A 16,315-nucleotide genomic window follows, 5' to 3' on the forward strand; every position below is an offset into this window, starting at 1 on the left:
GCCCAGGGACCTCACAGTACCTGTAGCCCAGGGACCTCACAGTACCTGTAGCTCAGGGACCTCACAGTACCTGTAGCCCAGGGACCTCACAGTACCTGTAGCTCAGGGACCTCACAGTACCTGTAGCCCAGGGACCTCACAGTACCTGTAGCTTAGGGACCTCACAGTACCTGTAGCCCAGGGACCTCACAGTACCTGTAGCCCAGGGACCTCACAGTACCTGTAGCCCAGGAGCCTCACAGTACATGTAGCCCAGGGACCTCACAGTACCTGTACCTGTAGCCCAGGGGCCTCACAGTATCTGTAGCCCAGGGGCCTCACAGTACCTGTAGCCCAGGGGCCCTGCGAAATCTTAATCCAGCTGTGGGTAGAAGGACAATCACTTTAAAAGTACACCTTCAGAGAAACGTAATAGCAATACAAATAACATTTAATTTATATAGCTTCAAGCTTGCTGCGGCGTATAACCCTTGTCGGTTTAGCGCTTTATTTGATTATAATAATACGTTTACCCCCTGAAGGGAGGTTCCTTGACACTGGTGAGGGGCTCTTGATCTACGAAATTGGATCTGTGCTCCAGTTCCCCGAATTAAGCCTGAATGCCTTCCACATCCCCCCTCCCCAGGCGCTGTATAATCCTCCGGGTTTAGCCCTTCCCCTTGATTATAATAATAATAATAATGTATAATCCTACGGGTTTAGTGCTCCCCCATGATTATAATAGTTGATCCAAAGAATTACACCTGCCCTCCCCTTCTTCGGATTAAGCCTGAGTGTCTCCCATTCCCCCAGGCGCTACCTGTATGAATCCCACGGATTTACCGCTCCCCATGAATGTAACAGTAGTAATAAAATTAGTTGGTTAATAGGATTTAACGACTAAAAATACACGAGGGCCACTAAGGCTGCATGTCACCTGTTCTCCATGTGTACATGTACTCTTGTCCTCGGTGCACATGCAGCGCTTTATAACCTTGGTGGGTTTAGCGCTTATTTTTTATTATAATAATATATATGACCCTGGTGGTTTAGCGCTTAGTTTTGATTATAATAATCTCAGTGCGCATACATCAGGAGTTATGCTGGTAGGAAACTTGGACCTGCCTCGCATGGGTCAGTAGGCCTGCCCCTGTGTTCCTTATGTATAATCATATATACAATTTGCAGAGGTGTGCAGCTCTCGGCATATTTATATGTTATATTTATTTATTTATTTATTTATTTATTTATTTTCCGCGGAACATTGAGGGGGGGAAATATAAAACTAAAGGGAACAATCAGCTGATTTTAGAAGGTCGTTCAGGGTTGGCTACAACCCCATAGCTGTATAGCCCTTGTGGTTTAGCGCTTCTTTTTTATAATAATAATAATAATAATAATACAACCCCAAAATGTTGAAAGGTTGAATTCTATTGGCTGAGTTCTCCCCACTTTAAGACAATTCTGAATATTACACTTCTAGCAAAACTATCATGGAGTGGAAATACCTCATCGTTTTATAATTAATTAGACAATTACATACCCTAAATGTATCTGAGATTAAAATATACTTACGGAAAAGACGCAATAAGGAAATTACAATATACATAAAATAAGAATGGAGAAAAACTGCAGCAGGCCTATTGGCCTAGTAAGTAAATTTATTCAGGTATATACAAATATAGTTATATTGATTATTATACATAGTAGCATATGTGTAGGGAACTTACGATAACCCAGAAAAGTCATACAGAGTAACTTATTGCCATTGGGGTCCTTAACATATCAAAACCACCCATTCCCACCCACGTATTTATCGAACCTTTTCTCAGAGCTACCCAAGAATTTGCTACAGTACTCAGATACTAATCAAACCTAACTCTTTTCACTCGAAGGAAAGTACTACAAGGACCCCAATGGAAATAAGTCACTTTGACTTTTTTGGGGGGGTTATCCTAGGTAATTTACATACATGTTACTACGTATGACAATTTGTGTAACTATATATATATATATATATATATATATATATATATATATATATATATATATATATATATATATATATATATATATATATATATATATATATATATATATATATATATATATATATATATATATATATATATATATATATATATATATATATATATATATATATATATATATTTATTTATTTATTTATTTGTAGAAAATCGGAATTCTCCCGACAACATCGTCTGTTTGTTTTCATTTTGGACGAGAGAACTTCTTGGTGTTGAGTTTAATAAATCAATACTGGCAAGTGTGTACGCATGCCATGGCCTCCCCAGTTGGTGAGGAGATTCTGGAAGATGTACCCATTGATGATTTCAGAGGTGCAACGCTGCGTCTGGATCCTGCCTCCAGACAACCATCAAGAAGTGTCAGTCCCAACTCTGACAACAACAGGTATGTATGTGTAAATATGTAGAACAAGTCACATGGGATGCAAATCTTTAGATCTTTCGCAGTCTCGTGCGGCATCAGTAGCTATGCAATGTTGCAAGACAGCAACAGATAGGGTTGCCATTGACACTTGCCTTGCCTCAGAATTTCCCCTCCTATCTGTTGCTGTCTTGCAACATTGCATAGCTCCTGACGACGCACGAGTGTGCGAAAGATCTACAGCTAAAGATTTCCATCCCCATGTGGCTTCGGCATTATTAAGACCGCCTGTTTGTGACTGTATTACATGTGTAAATATCCATAAATTACCTTGCATAACCCCTCAAATGTCAAAGTTACAATAGTAATCAATCATGATAATAACCTTGAAGGTTGAAAGAGCTATGTAACTCAACTGTGTGAAAAACATTTACTCAATTTTTGTTTAGGTGTCACATATAAAAAACTTACAGTAGTTCTGAGGACACATGGGTGTTATGGTCACATATATAGTGACCTTGTTGGGTTATTCTAGGTAGTTGACACATTTTACTACCTAAGACATTTGTAATCACCCAAAACTTGTGTAATTGTACCTAAATTAGGGTGTCGTGTATCTGGATCACTGGTGCACTCAGCTCTCACACACTGAGGTCTGTGGTTTGATCCCTGGTTTGAGTGGAAACATTAGGATGTGTTTCCTTAAGACACCTGCTGTCCCTGTTCACTTATCAGTAAAATGGGTACCTGGGTGTTTATCGACTGGTGTGGGTCGCATCCTGGGAACCAAATTGACCTAATTTGCCCGAAATGCTCTGCATAACAAGGGGCTTTCTGTATAGTAGTATGTCATTGATGTCAGCTTTGGTCTGTATACTTTATACATGTACTTGTAGAAATAATTTAAAAAAATAAAATACATAAACTTCTTCAGATCAAGTAATGCGACATATTTCCACATATTTCTGAAATGCTCTTTGCTGCTCAAAATGCACATGCATGCTAGTGGCTATCTGTGTGCTTAACAATACTTTATTACATATAAACTACAGTTTGTATACTACGTAAAGAAATAAACTTTTGATTTGATTTGACATGCTCTGTACAACTAAGGACTTTCTATTTGAAATATTAAATGTCATCCAATTTTGTAATAAATATCTCATATCATGTGGAAATAAAGAATTATTATTATGAGTCGCTTTCTTTGTACGTACTTAACAATATTTTATAAATTGTAAATCACACATTGTATATTATGCAAAGAAATAAAAATTTAATTTAATATAAATATTATTATTATTATTATTATTTAAATTTAGATTTAACATAAGATTTATTTATTTATTTATTTATTTATTTAGTAATTTAAGCATACATACAGAGGTACAAAAAATACAGGTAAGAGCAGCATGCCAAAGCCACTTATGTGCATAGCATTACGGGCTGGCTTAAAATTAACTTAAGATTAACTAAGCAATGATGAAATCAGTGATAAAACATTATTGTAAACAGATAACTATAAAGCACAAATGAGTATTACAAAGACAGGTCATATGGTTGCATGCATTGCTGTACATTCAGTCGAATGGAGTATTCTGTTAGGTAGTGTATTTAAAAAAATAACAAAGTTAGATTGGGTCCTAGGTTTAACATTTGTGTGATATAATTGTGAGTAACATATAGGATATACAATTTATAAGGTTCAGTTATTCAGTATTTATTTGGTTTTGAGCGAGTAAGTGATCTTTGAGAAGAGACTTGAATTTATAAACAGGTAGTGTTTCTTTTATATTTACAGGTAATGAATTCCAGATTTTAGGGCCTTTTATGTGCATTGAGTTTTTGCATAGCGTGAGATGGACACGAGGAACATCAAAGAGTGATCTGTGCCTTGTGTTATGGTCATGTGTTCTGTTGAGGTTGGCAAGGAGATGTTTGAGGGGAGGGTTAATATCAGAGTTAAGTGTTCTATGTATGTAATAGGTGCAGTAATAAGTATGGATGTTTTGTATGGTGAGTAGGTTGAGTGTTTTGAATATTGGTGGAGTGTGCTGCCTGTAGTGAGAATTTGTTATCATTCTAACTGCAGCCTTTTGTTGGGTAATTAGTGGTCTGAGATGGTTAATTGTTGTTGAGCCCCATGCACAAATTCCATAGGTGAGATAGGGGTAAATAAGAGAGTGATAAAGGGCCAGGAGGGCTGACTGTGGAACATAGTACCGTATCTTCGATAGTATGCCTACAGTCTTGGAAATTTTCTTAGAAATTTGTTGTATATGTGTATGAAATTTGAGTCTATTATCAAGGTGGATTCCTAAGAATTTTCCCTCTGTTAGCTTTGTGATAGGTGATCTGTTTATCGTTATGTTAAGAGGTACATCTGTAGCTCTGTTACCAAACTGAATGAAGTAGGTTTTGTCAATGTTTAGTGTAAGTTTGTTAGTCCTCATCCAGGTAGATATTTTCTGTAATTCGGTGTTTACAGTATTGGCTAGCGTGACTGGGCTCGGGTGAGAGAAGACGTATGTAGTGTCATCTGCAAAAAGTGTGGGTTTGAGGAACATATACCACTTACTTCTCTAAAAGTGGAGTTAATAATGTAAATGAAGGACTCTTAAATTAAGTAAGTGTAACTATCTTGCCTTTAGATCAAACCAAATCATCTTCCATTTCTCAGGTGCTGTATGACCCCTGTGGGTTTAATGCTTCCTTGTGAATTTGATAATATTGTGCCATATGTGTCTGTGTATTATAATGGACTTGGTGAACACAGGTGTTATCCATACAAGTGTCATCTATACAGGTGTCATCTATACAGGTGTCATCTATACAGGTGTCATCTATACAGGTGTCATCTATACAGGTGTCATCTATACAGGTGTCATCTATACAGGTGTCATCTATACAGGTATCATCTATACAGCAGTCATTATACAGGTATCATCTATACAGGTATCATCTATACAGGTATCATCTATACAGGTATCGTCTATACAGGTATCATCTATACAGGTGTCATCTATACAGGTGTCATCTTTATAGGTATCATCCATGCAGGTGTCATTCATACAGGTGTCATCCACACAGCTTTGCATATTTCTTCAGATCAGAAGCCTGCAAAGTTGGTGGCAGACACATGGAACATTGGAAGCCTTTATTATAATGTTTTACTCAAGTGTCTTTATCAGTATCCCATGAAGTCACTGACATTTCAGATCACCATTGTCAGCAAGTTATCAAGTTGGCAGTTATCTATCAGCATAATTTAGATTTAAGTTAGATTAATGCTTGCCAGTAGTATTAATTAATTTTAAAATATTGGAGACTTCTGACCAATGGAAGACTTGGTAACATTGGCATTCTCTGTCGTCTGCTGGTTGCCTTGCTGCCTTTTCTGTTCATCATACAAACCCACCTCCATGTGGTATGCTGTGAAAAAATTGCTAGCATGAACAAATGAAACTTTTCAGCTTTTTGATGAAGCTGAAGTATGAATTTTAATAATTACTATTTGATTTTATGATTCATAGTTCAGTGGATTTTTTCTTTATTTTTGAGCAAATGATCAGTAACTTTGCTGTAAAACTCTAGCTTGCTATAAAAATTTTGTAATATTTCCTTTTTTAACTGATCATAGGGAAAAGCTTTTGCAATCTTTTTGATCTTAAGAATGTCTGGAGTAAGTTTTAATTTGTTTCAAGGTAAAGAAGTTGTGTTCTACAGATGCAGTTTGACCTCAAGTCACTGATGCACTTGAAATTGCCTGCGTATAAATTTGGAAAACTAAAAATTAAATGTAATTGCTAGTTATAAATTTTTAACCCTTATTAAACTAGAAAAAAAAAAATTTTTTTCATCATTGCAGATTCCTAGATGATAAAAATCGTCCCATCCTGCGCACAGCAATCAGTGACCCTACTACAGATGTTGTTACTCCGCCCACTCCCGACCAAGCCAACAACTTTTATTGTAGTCAAGGTTTGAGGCTATGAAACTGAAGCTATAATAGAGACAGTGGAGATGTCATATTTGAGAGCAGTGTGGGGTGCATACATTATAATTCAGTGTAGAAATTAGAAGACAGTATGAGGTTATGAAAGGTATTGTTCAGAGGTTGGATGAGGGGTTGTGAGGTGGTTTGGGCATTTAGAGAGGATGGAGCAAAATAGGATGATAAAGTCAATAAATCCGGAAGTGGATGGAAGGACAGGTAGGAGTCACCCAAGGAAGGGTTGGAGGGATGGTGTGAAAGAATTGAAATTACATGCTTGAGCATCCAGCAATCATATGTGAGCATGTTAAATTGGAGTAGATGCAGCTATGTGGTTTTAAGGATGTGATGGGCTGTTGAAGTGTAAACAAAGTAATGTTTATGCAGGGTGATTTAGGAAACCCAGTTCACTGGACTTGATTCCTGGAGGTGGGAAGTACGGTGCCTGTACTCTAGAGGGGTGGGATGTTACATTTCAGAGGGTAGTATGAATTGTGGTGTCTATGCACTTTCGGCAAGACGTCCATCTAATGAATGATGGTGAATGTTCCCATTTTTGTTTTATCATATCTTGGTGGGAGAAGATGACCGTAATGGGGTGGGTACATGAGGTTTTGCCACTAATGTTCTTCTTCTGGCTATTATCTACATTGTTTTGTACTAAGCATCCTTTGAGGAGAAGGGTCATAATGATGTGGAAGGGATCTTGATCCAGGGAATTGAAGCTACTCTTCTATACCTTGGATCAACCTAATTATCTCCCATTCCCCAGGTGCTGTATGATTACTTATTTAGTGCTTAACCATGAGTAAAATATATTTTACACTAGCAATAAATGTATTTTTAACATTATAAAAATAACTTGTATGGCTTTTGAGATACTATAAGACTGTGATCAAATCTTACTCTCCCCTTTCCACCATCAATCAAAGTTCTGTTGGGCTTAATGTTTGCGTAGAAATTTTGAAGATATTTATAATGTTTATTTGGTTTAGTACTTCTTAAACTTTTTTGTGGTCATACCCTAATTAAAATGTATTAGATTGTCAAATTATCAACATGCTTTATATTTTGGCTGTGTAAGTATTATTTTTTTTTATTATTTATTATCACACTGGCCGATTCCCACCAAGGCAGGGTGGCCCGAAAAAGAAAAACTTTCACCATCATTCACTCCATCACTGTCTTGCCAGAAGGGTGCTTTACACTACAGTTTTTAAACTGCAACATTAACACCCCTCCTTATACTGTGTAAGTATATAGTATCCAAAAAAAATTGAACTGAAATGCACAAAAAAAAAAAAGCCACCAATCATGTACCAATATCTGGAGTATACCTGGAGAGGGTTTCAAGGGTCAATGCCCCTGCAGCCTGGTCTGAGACCAGGCCTCATGGTTGATCAGGGTCTGATCAACCAGGTTGTCACTGCTGGCCACACGTAAACCAATGTATGAACCACAGCCCAACTGATCAGGTACTGACTTTAGGTGCCTGTTCAGTGCCTTCTTGAAGACAGCTAGGAGACTATTGGTAATCCCCCTTATGTATGCTGGGAGGCATTTGAACAGTCTTGGGCCCCAACACTTATTGTGTTGTCTCTTAGTGTACTCGTGGATCCCCCTCCTTTTCATTGGGGGAATGTTGCATCTCCTGCCGAGTCTTTTATTTTCGTAGGAAGTGATTTTCATGTGCAATTTTGGTACTAATCCCTCTAGGGATTAGAAAATGTTATGACAGCAAAAGGTCAGATGACCAAATATTGATTTTTGTATTTTCTAAGTTTCCTGGTAAAGCTCATAATTATTTTGCGTGTATTTTATACATCCTTTTCCATTTTTTTTTTTAACAACTTCCATGCTTAGGTTTGGCATTCTGTCTTTATCCCCCTCCTTCCTAGGTTGCATTCTTCATTATCCCTAACTATAAAAGGGACTTAAAAAGCTTGAGGCTTTCTCTATGAAAGTTTGTTTTACAGGTTTGAGTCGGTCCTTTTATCAGCAGCCCCCCATTGGGCAGCCACGGCGGGCCTCGTGGCATGCAGATACAGGAAGCGAGCCTGCCATAGATGAATTTTTTTCTGTCAGAGTTGGGGCACTTGAGCAGGCAGTGGAAGAGTGCCAGCATCTCACAGATCCAGAGACTGATGGGCCAATCAAAGGAGCATGGCTATTAACTGAGTAAGCATATTTGGGTGTTACTGTATTTTTCTTTGAACAAGTACCTACAGTATTTAGCTTACTAGGTAATGTAGCAGACACAGAGGGCTGCTGTAATAGCTCGTAGGACTCACTGCTTATCTTGTTTTACCTTCTGAAAGAGGGAAAAATCTTACCCTGTGTACATGACTAATGTTTTTTTTATATGCTCTTAATTTGGCCTTAATCTCGTTTTCTAAAAAAAATTTCTGAATCTGTAGAGCAGTATTTGCTCTGAGAATTGCTTTTAGCAAAATGTATCTGTTTTCCTTGTCCAAAAGGAAGAGATCTCTTTATTACTTTCTGTTTGATCTATACATGTTTAGCTCTTGTTTTTAATATACAGGTAATATTTTTTACCCCAAATATGTAGGAAAACATTATTATGTAAAATATGTATCAATAGTAATCTAAATATTTATGATATTTATTACAGAACCTCAGCTTTTATGTATACTGTCACTTAATATTTACAGGATCAATCACTGGGATATTGAAAAAGAACGTGTTGTGATTCTGTGTGATTTGTCGCTCTTGGTGGTCAAGTATGATTTCATTGCTCTTCGCCACATTGAATTTACGCGTATATGTTTGTCTTCTCTGCAAAACCTTCAGATTGGAGAGCTGACATATCCAAGCCACTCCCTTGTACCGTGAGTGTCTGAATACCAACTTTCAGCTGCCACTTGAGTTATATTATTGCTTAACATAATTTATAAAATCAGCTCAAATTACTACCAATTAAGCTGTACTGTACTATGAAGTCAGTCTCATATCATTTTAATGTTTTTCCTGTTCATTATTTCTTTAAATTCTTGTAAATACTACAGTGCTATATGAAAACATTACTGTTTGTAAGTCACTGACTTCACTGTATGTGTACAGTAAATAATACAGCAAACCCTCTCATAATGTGCAGGTTATGGTCCTAAATATCAGCACTTGCAAAAAACCGGGTTATGTGAAGTGAAGAACATAGGGAAAAAATTAGGGTTGCATTCCAGAAACCTCCAAATTTGCAAGAAAGCTTCTTTTTAATATTGGACTAAGTGAAAATTACTACCTTTCTTTCTAGTTGTCATTGCTTGTTAACATGGAAGTGTTTGGAGAGGTTTGATGTGGCATTACAGTGGAACTTCGGTTTTCGTGATTAATCCGTTTGAAAAATTCTGACAAAAATGAATCGTATGAAAACTGAAGCAATATTTCCCATAAGAAATAATGTAAATCCAATTAATCTATTCCAGGCATCCAAAAATATTAAAAAAAAAATACATTTTATAGAGAATAATTATTATTTTTTATTTTTTTTTTTTTTTCAACAAGTCGGCCGTCTCCCACCAGGGCAGGGTGACCCAAAAAAAGAAAGAAAATCCCCAAAAAGAAAATACTTTCATCATCATTCAACACTTTCACCACACTCGCACATTATCACTGTTTTTTGCAGAGGTGCTCAGAATACAACAGTCTAGAAGCATACACATATAAAGATACACAACATATCCCTCCAAACTGCCAATATCCCAAACCCCTCCTTTAAAGTGCAGGCATTGTACTTCCCATTTCCAGGACTCAAGTCCGACTATATGAAAATAACCGGTTTCCCTGAATCCCTTCACTAAATATTACCCTGCTCACACTCCAACAGATCGTCAGGTCCCAAGTACCATTCGTCTCCATTCACTCCTATCTAACACGCTCACGCAAGCTTGCTGGAAGTCCAAGCCCCTTGCCCACAAAACCTCCTTTACCCCCTCTCTCCAACCCTTTCGAGGACGACCCCTACCCCGCCTTCCTTCCCCTATAGATTTATATGCTTTCCATGTCATTCTACTTTGATCCATTCTCTCTAAATGACCAAACCACCTCAACAACCCCTCTTCTGCCCTCTGACTAATACTTTTATTAACTCCACACCTTCTCCTAATTTCCACACTCCGAATTTTCTGCATAATATTTACACCACACATTGCCCTTAAACAGGACATCTCCACTGCCTCCAACCGTCTCCTCGCTGCTGCATTTACCACCCAAGCTTCACACCCATATAAGAGTGTTGGTACTACTATACTTTCATACATTCCCTTCTTTGCCTCCATAGATAACGTTTTTTGACTCCACATATACCTCAACGCACCACTCACCTTTTTTCCCTCATCAATTCTATGATTAACCTCATCCTTCATAAATCCATCTGCCGACACGTCAACTCCCAAGTATCTGAAAACACTCACTTCTTCCATACTCCTCCTCCCCAATTTGATATCCAATTTTTCTTTATCTAAATCATTTGACACCCTCATCACCTTACTCTTTTCTATGTTCACTTTCAACTTTCTACCTTTACACACATTCCCAAACTCATCCACTAACCTTTGCAATTTTTCTTTAGAATCTCCCATAAGCACAGTATCATCAGCAAAAAGTAACTGTGTCAATTCCCATTTTGAATTTGATTCCCCAAAATTTAATCCCACCCCTCTCCCGAACACCCTAGCATTTACTTCCTTTACAACCCCATCTATAAATATATTAAACAACCATGGTGACATTACACATTCCTGTCTAAGACCTACTTTTACCGGGAAGTAGTCTCCCTCTCTTCTACACACCCTAACCTGAGCCTCACTATCCTCATAAAAACTCTTTACAGCATTTAATAACTTACCACCTATTCCATATACTTGCAACATCTGCCACATTGCTCCTCTATCCACTCTATCATATGCCTTTTCTAAATCCATAAATGCAATAAAAACTTCCCTACCTTTATCTAAATACTGTTCACATATATGCTTCAATGTAAACACTTGATCTACACATCCCCTACCCACTCTGAAACCTCCTTGCTCATCCGCAATCCTACATTCTGTCTTACCTCTAATTCTTTCAATTATAACCCTACCGTACACTTTTCCTGGTATACTCAGTAAGCTTATTCCTCTATAATTTTTAGTCTCTTTTGTCCCCTTTCCCTTTATATAAAGGGACTATACATGCTCTCCGCCAATCTCTAGGTACCTTCCCCTCTTTCATACATTTATTAAACAAAAGTACCAACCACTCCAACACTATATCCCCCCCTGCTTTTAACATTTCTGTCATGATCCCATCAGTTCCAGCTGCTTTACCCCCTTTCATTTTACGTAATGCCTCACGTACCTCCCCCACACTTACATTCTGCTCTTCTTCACTCCTAAAAGATGATGAGAAATAAATATGAATGACTAATGCAATGGATAAATGAACATTTAACATCACTTTTACCGTTATTGAAGACTTGTTGGTGTATGGAAGACGGCAAAGAGAGGAGAGGGAGGAGGAGAGGTTATTGTTTGGAAGGAGAATCCCCGTCTATAAGAAATTCAGGTATCAAGGCCCTATCTGGGGTTACTTTCATTCTTTGTCTTTTACTGGCACTAGGATCAGCTTGGGAGTCATTGGACCACTGTTGCACAAAAAATCCATCAAGAGAGGTCTGTTTCTGGCGTTTCTTTGAGATTTGCCTAAAATGGGATAAGGCATTGTCACTGACATGTTGCAGACATGGCTTGCAACAGCTTTGTTAGGGTGATATTTCTCCACAAAACTCTGCGACTCATTTCACTTTGCACACATGTGGCTAGCACTCGGAACTTTCTTTGGCTCCATGGTGGCTTATTTAGCAGTCGCCCTCAATAACCAAGCACAAAAAACAATGGATTATTATGAAATGTTTCGGATGAATGCATTGGGTGATGCTCACTCAACGAGAAACAAAGGCAGACTGAGTCATGAACGCATGGGATGCTTTGTGTGGGTGCTCGTTACTGGGAAATGAGTGGCTGAGCCATGCAGGCAGGCGGACAAGTTTGGTACAGACCATTTTCAACTGTACGAAAACTGGGACAAAATTTTGATGAAAAAAGTCGTCAAAAACCAAATCGTACAAAAACTAGAGCATACGAAAACCGAGGTTTAACTGTACTTGGTTAAAAGAGTGATTGTGGTTCTTGTGTTGAAGTGGTTGCAGGGTTGTCAGTAGTTAATGGTTATCCTGGAGTACTCAAATATTCCATAATGTATCTCTGGTCTGTTTTATCCTGTAGCTTATGATAAGGCATCATCACCTCCAGACCCCTCAGAGCAATTCTTCTGGAGTATGAGGATCTTTTCAGTGAAATAGTCTGCAACTGTACGAGTAACTTAAAATTGCTTACATAAGTGTTGCACTGTTAACTTTTTATCTCCAGATTCTTCTTTATCCTTTATAATCTGCTTCTCTCTCTTCTTGGGAATTGAACTCCTCCAGCAATTCATCTACATTTAGTTCTTCATTATCCTCTTCCAGCTGTTCATGTCTTCATGGATATCTTCAATGCCCACACATTACACAGTCCTTGCTGGAGCCACAGTTTCCTGAACCCAAATCTTGACTGAGAAACAAACAGAAAAGTTATTTACCATAGGTCATAAGTGAGCCCAGCCAACATTTATGGTTGATGCAGATAGATCATCCAATAAAATCTTCACATGTATCTACAAATTCCATGGTGCATAGTGTATTCAGATTTCATGCATAACTTGTCGCTATGATGGTTCTGTCATGATTTATGGCATGTAATATCCAAATTTTTTTAGCACTATGAAATTTTGGCTGCTCTTTTTCGTTTACATTGAAACAAAATTTCACTCTGTTCTGTTTCATTATAAGAGGGTTAACTGTACATCAAAAGTATTCTTCATATTTTCATGAATTTGGTGAAAGGGTTGAGAGTAAACATGAAGAGCTACTAATTTTATTTAGTATCAGATTGTACATGTTCTTTACAATCCTTGTAAAAGATAATGCTGTAACTCATGCTCTTCTTACAGCCGGATAAATGGCATTGCTGGGGGTGTGGTGACAGTCATCCGCAGTTGTCTGTTGAGTCGCTTACAGAGTACCATAGCCACACTTAGTTCACGAGCAACTGGAACTCCTGGTTCTCCACTAAAAGAATCAGCACCAGAGAAGCAATTCTCATTATCGACTGTCAGCTTTGAACCAAGGCAAGAACTTTTTTATACTTTATAATATGGTTAGGCGATGAGAAGATAATTTTGTTTTTTACATTCTGGCCTTCTCCCACCGAGGCAGGGTAACCTGAAAAAGAAACACTTTCAGAATCATTCACACTACGACTGTCTTGCTAGATGCACACAGATACGACATTTCTGATATCCCTCCAAGTAGCAAATATCCCAAACCCCTCCTGTAGAGTGCAGGTACTATATAGAAAGCCCCTGGTTATGAAGAGTATTTCAGGCATTTAGGTTAATTTTGTCTCCAGCATACAACCCACACCAGTCAGCTAACTCCCAGGTACCTACTTACTGCTATGTGAACAGGGACAGCAGGTGTCTTAAGGAAACATACCCCAGTCTTTCCATCCGTACTGGGGAGTGAACCACGAACCTCAGTGTGTGAGCTAAGTGCGTTACCAACTGAGCTACAGGACTAAGTTTTAAAGAATTTAGTTCTTTATCTCCCGTCTTTATTTATTTATATAGTTACATTTTTTATTGGAAGCACACACTAAGATTTCATGAATGTACAAATGTAACAGAACATGCTAAAACGTATGTGGTTTAGAAAACCAAGTTGATAAATGAGAAACCCAAATGTTGCAAAAGTGTTTCATTTATCAAAATGTATGTAGAGGGAGGAATCAAACACGATATGGGCTGTCAGCCTCACAGGAGTGAGGGCAGCATGATAACCACTATACCATCAGCATTAAGAGTGTTGAATGTACTATCAGCTGGGAATGAACTATCAGCTGGGAAGTTAGTTGGATTTCCACGCTTTTCCCTCATATTACTACTATTCTTTCTTCTTTCAACAAACCGGCCGTATCCCACCGAGGTAGGGTGGCCCAAAGAGAAAAACAAAAGTTTCTCTTTTCAAATTTAGTAATTTATACAGGAGAAGGGGTTACTAGCCACTTGCTCCCAGCATTTTAATCGCCTCTTACAACATGCATGGCTTACGGAGGAAGAATTCTGTTCCACTTCCCCATGGAGATAAGAGGAAATAAACAAGAACAAGAACCAGAAAGAAAATAGAAGAAAACCCAGAGGGGTGTGTGTATATATATATATATGCTTGTACATGTATGTGTAGTGTGACCTAAGTGTAAGTAGAAGTAGCAAGACGTACCTAAAATCTTGCATGTTTCTTTCTTTCAACACACCGGCCGTATCCCACCGAGGCGGGGTGGCCCAAAAGGAAAAACAAAAGTTTCTCCTTTTACATTTAGTAATATATACAGGAGAAGAGGTTACTAGCCCCTTGCTCCTGGCATTTCAGTTGCCTCTTACAACACGCATGGCTTATGGAGGAAGAATTCTGTTCCACTTCCCCATGGAGATAAGAGGAAATAAACAAGAATAAGAACTAGAAAGAAAATAGAAGAAATCCCAGAGGGGTGTGTATATATATGCTTGTACATGTATGTGTAGTGTGACCTAAGTGTAAGTAGAAGTAGCAAGACGTACCTGAAATCTTGCATGTTTATGAGACAGAAAAAAGGACACCAGCAATCCTACCATCATGTAAAACAATTACAGGCTTTCGTTTTACACTCACTTGGAAGGACAGTAGTACCTCCCTGGGCAGTTGCTGTCTACCAACCTACTACCTAGAATTACTACTATTATGAGTGTGAAATTCTGTTGCTAGTATATACTTTCAAACTTGCATATATTGATCTGAACACCTTTCTAGAACATTAATCTTTCATCACTTCAAACTTCCAAGTCCCATCAACTGGCACAAGAAGAAGCCATAACTATGAACTAAGAAAGGGCTGCCGAAGTGACACTAAAAAGAATTTCTTCATATATTCATAAATCAATAGAATGCGCTGCTAGAAATGGAAATAAGTGCCACAGCTACAGCCACTGAAAACTTTAGAAAGCTTTACAATGGACTAATTGCTGTAGGAACCGAGAGTGTAGCTCTGCTCCTATATCAATAAATTGGTAATCACAGAGTGCTTGCACGCTGAAGGAGGGGTTTGGGATATTTACTGTTTAGAGTGACATATAAACTGTTGTATCTGCATGCCTCTGGCAAGACAGTAATAGTGTGAATGATGATGATGAAAGTGTTTCTTTTTTCTGGTCACTTTCCTTGGTGGGAGATGGCCAGCATGTTAAAACAACAAAAATAGGTGATCACACATTTAGACGAAGTTACAGAGGTTGGTGGATGAGTTTAGTAGGGTATGTAAAAGAAGAAAATTGAAAGTGAATATAGGAAAGAATAAGGTGATGAGGATAAAAAAATTAGGTAACGAAAGATTGGATATCAGGTTGGAGGGAGAGAGAGTATTTAGGAGGTGAATGTATTCAGATATTTTAGAGTGGATGTTTCAGCAGATGGATCTATGAAAGATGAGGTGAATCATAGAATTGACAAGGGGAAAAAGGTCAAGTGGTGCACTGAGGAGTGTGTGGAGACAAATAACTTTGTTCACGGAAGCAAAGAGGAGAATGTATGAGAGTATAGTTATACCAATGCTCTTGTATGGGTGTGAAGCATGGGTGGTGAATGTTGCAACAAGGAGAAGGCTGGAGGCAGTGGAGATATCGTGTCTGAGGGCAGTGTGTGGTGTGAATATAATGCAGAGAATTCGTAGTTTGGAAATTAGGAGGAGGTACAGGATTACGAAAACTATTATCCAAAGGGTTGAGGAGGGGTTGTTGAGGTGG

At 38.1% G+C, this 16,315-nt stretch overlaps 1 protein-coding gene across 2 annotated transcripts in view; it reads left to right on the plus strand.

The window, feature by feature from the left end:
- The first annotated feature begins 2,194 nt into the window (after positions 1–2,194).
- Positions 2,195–16,315, plus strand: part of LOC128703632 (tumor protein p63-regulated gene 1-like protein) — a 34,580-nt gene continuing 20,459 nt past the window's right edge. For both annotated transcript variants that reach the window (XM_053798367.2, XM_053798366.2), the window contains exons 1-5: positions 2,195–2,412; positions 6,257–6,369; positions 8,359–8,560; positions 9,055–9,231; positions 13,433–13,609. In XM_053798367.2, the coding sequence (XP_053654342.1) occupies positions 2,282–2,412; positions 6,257–6,369; positions 8,359–8,560; positions 9,055–9,231; positions 13,433–13,609 (800 nt within the window). In that variant the 5' untranslated portion in view covers positions 2,195–2,281. The remainder of the gene's footprint in view (positions 2,413–6,256; positions 6,370–8,358; positions 8,561–9,054; positions 9,232–13,432; positions 13,610–16,315) is intronic.

This window comes from Cherax quadricarinatus, chromosome 76 (assembly GCF_038502225.1).
Source record: "Cherax quadricarinatus isolate ZL_2023a chromosome 76, ASM3850222v1, whole genome shotgun sequence".
Lineage (NCBI taxonomy): Eukaryota > Metazoa > Arthropoda > Malacostraca > Decapoda > Parastacidae > Cherax > Cherax quadricarinatus.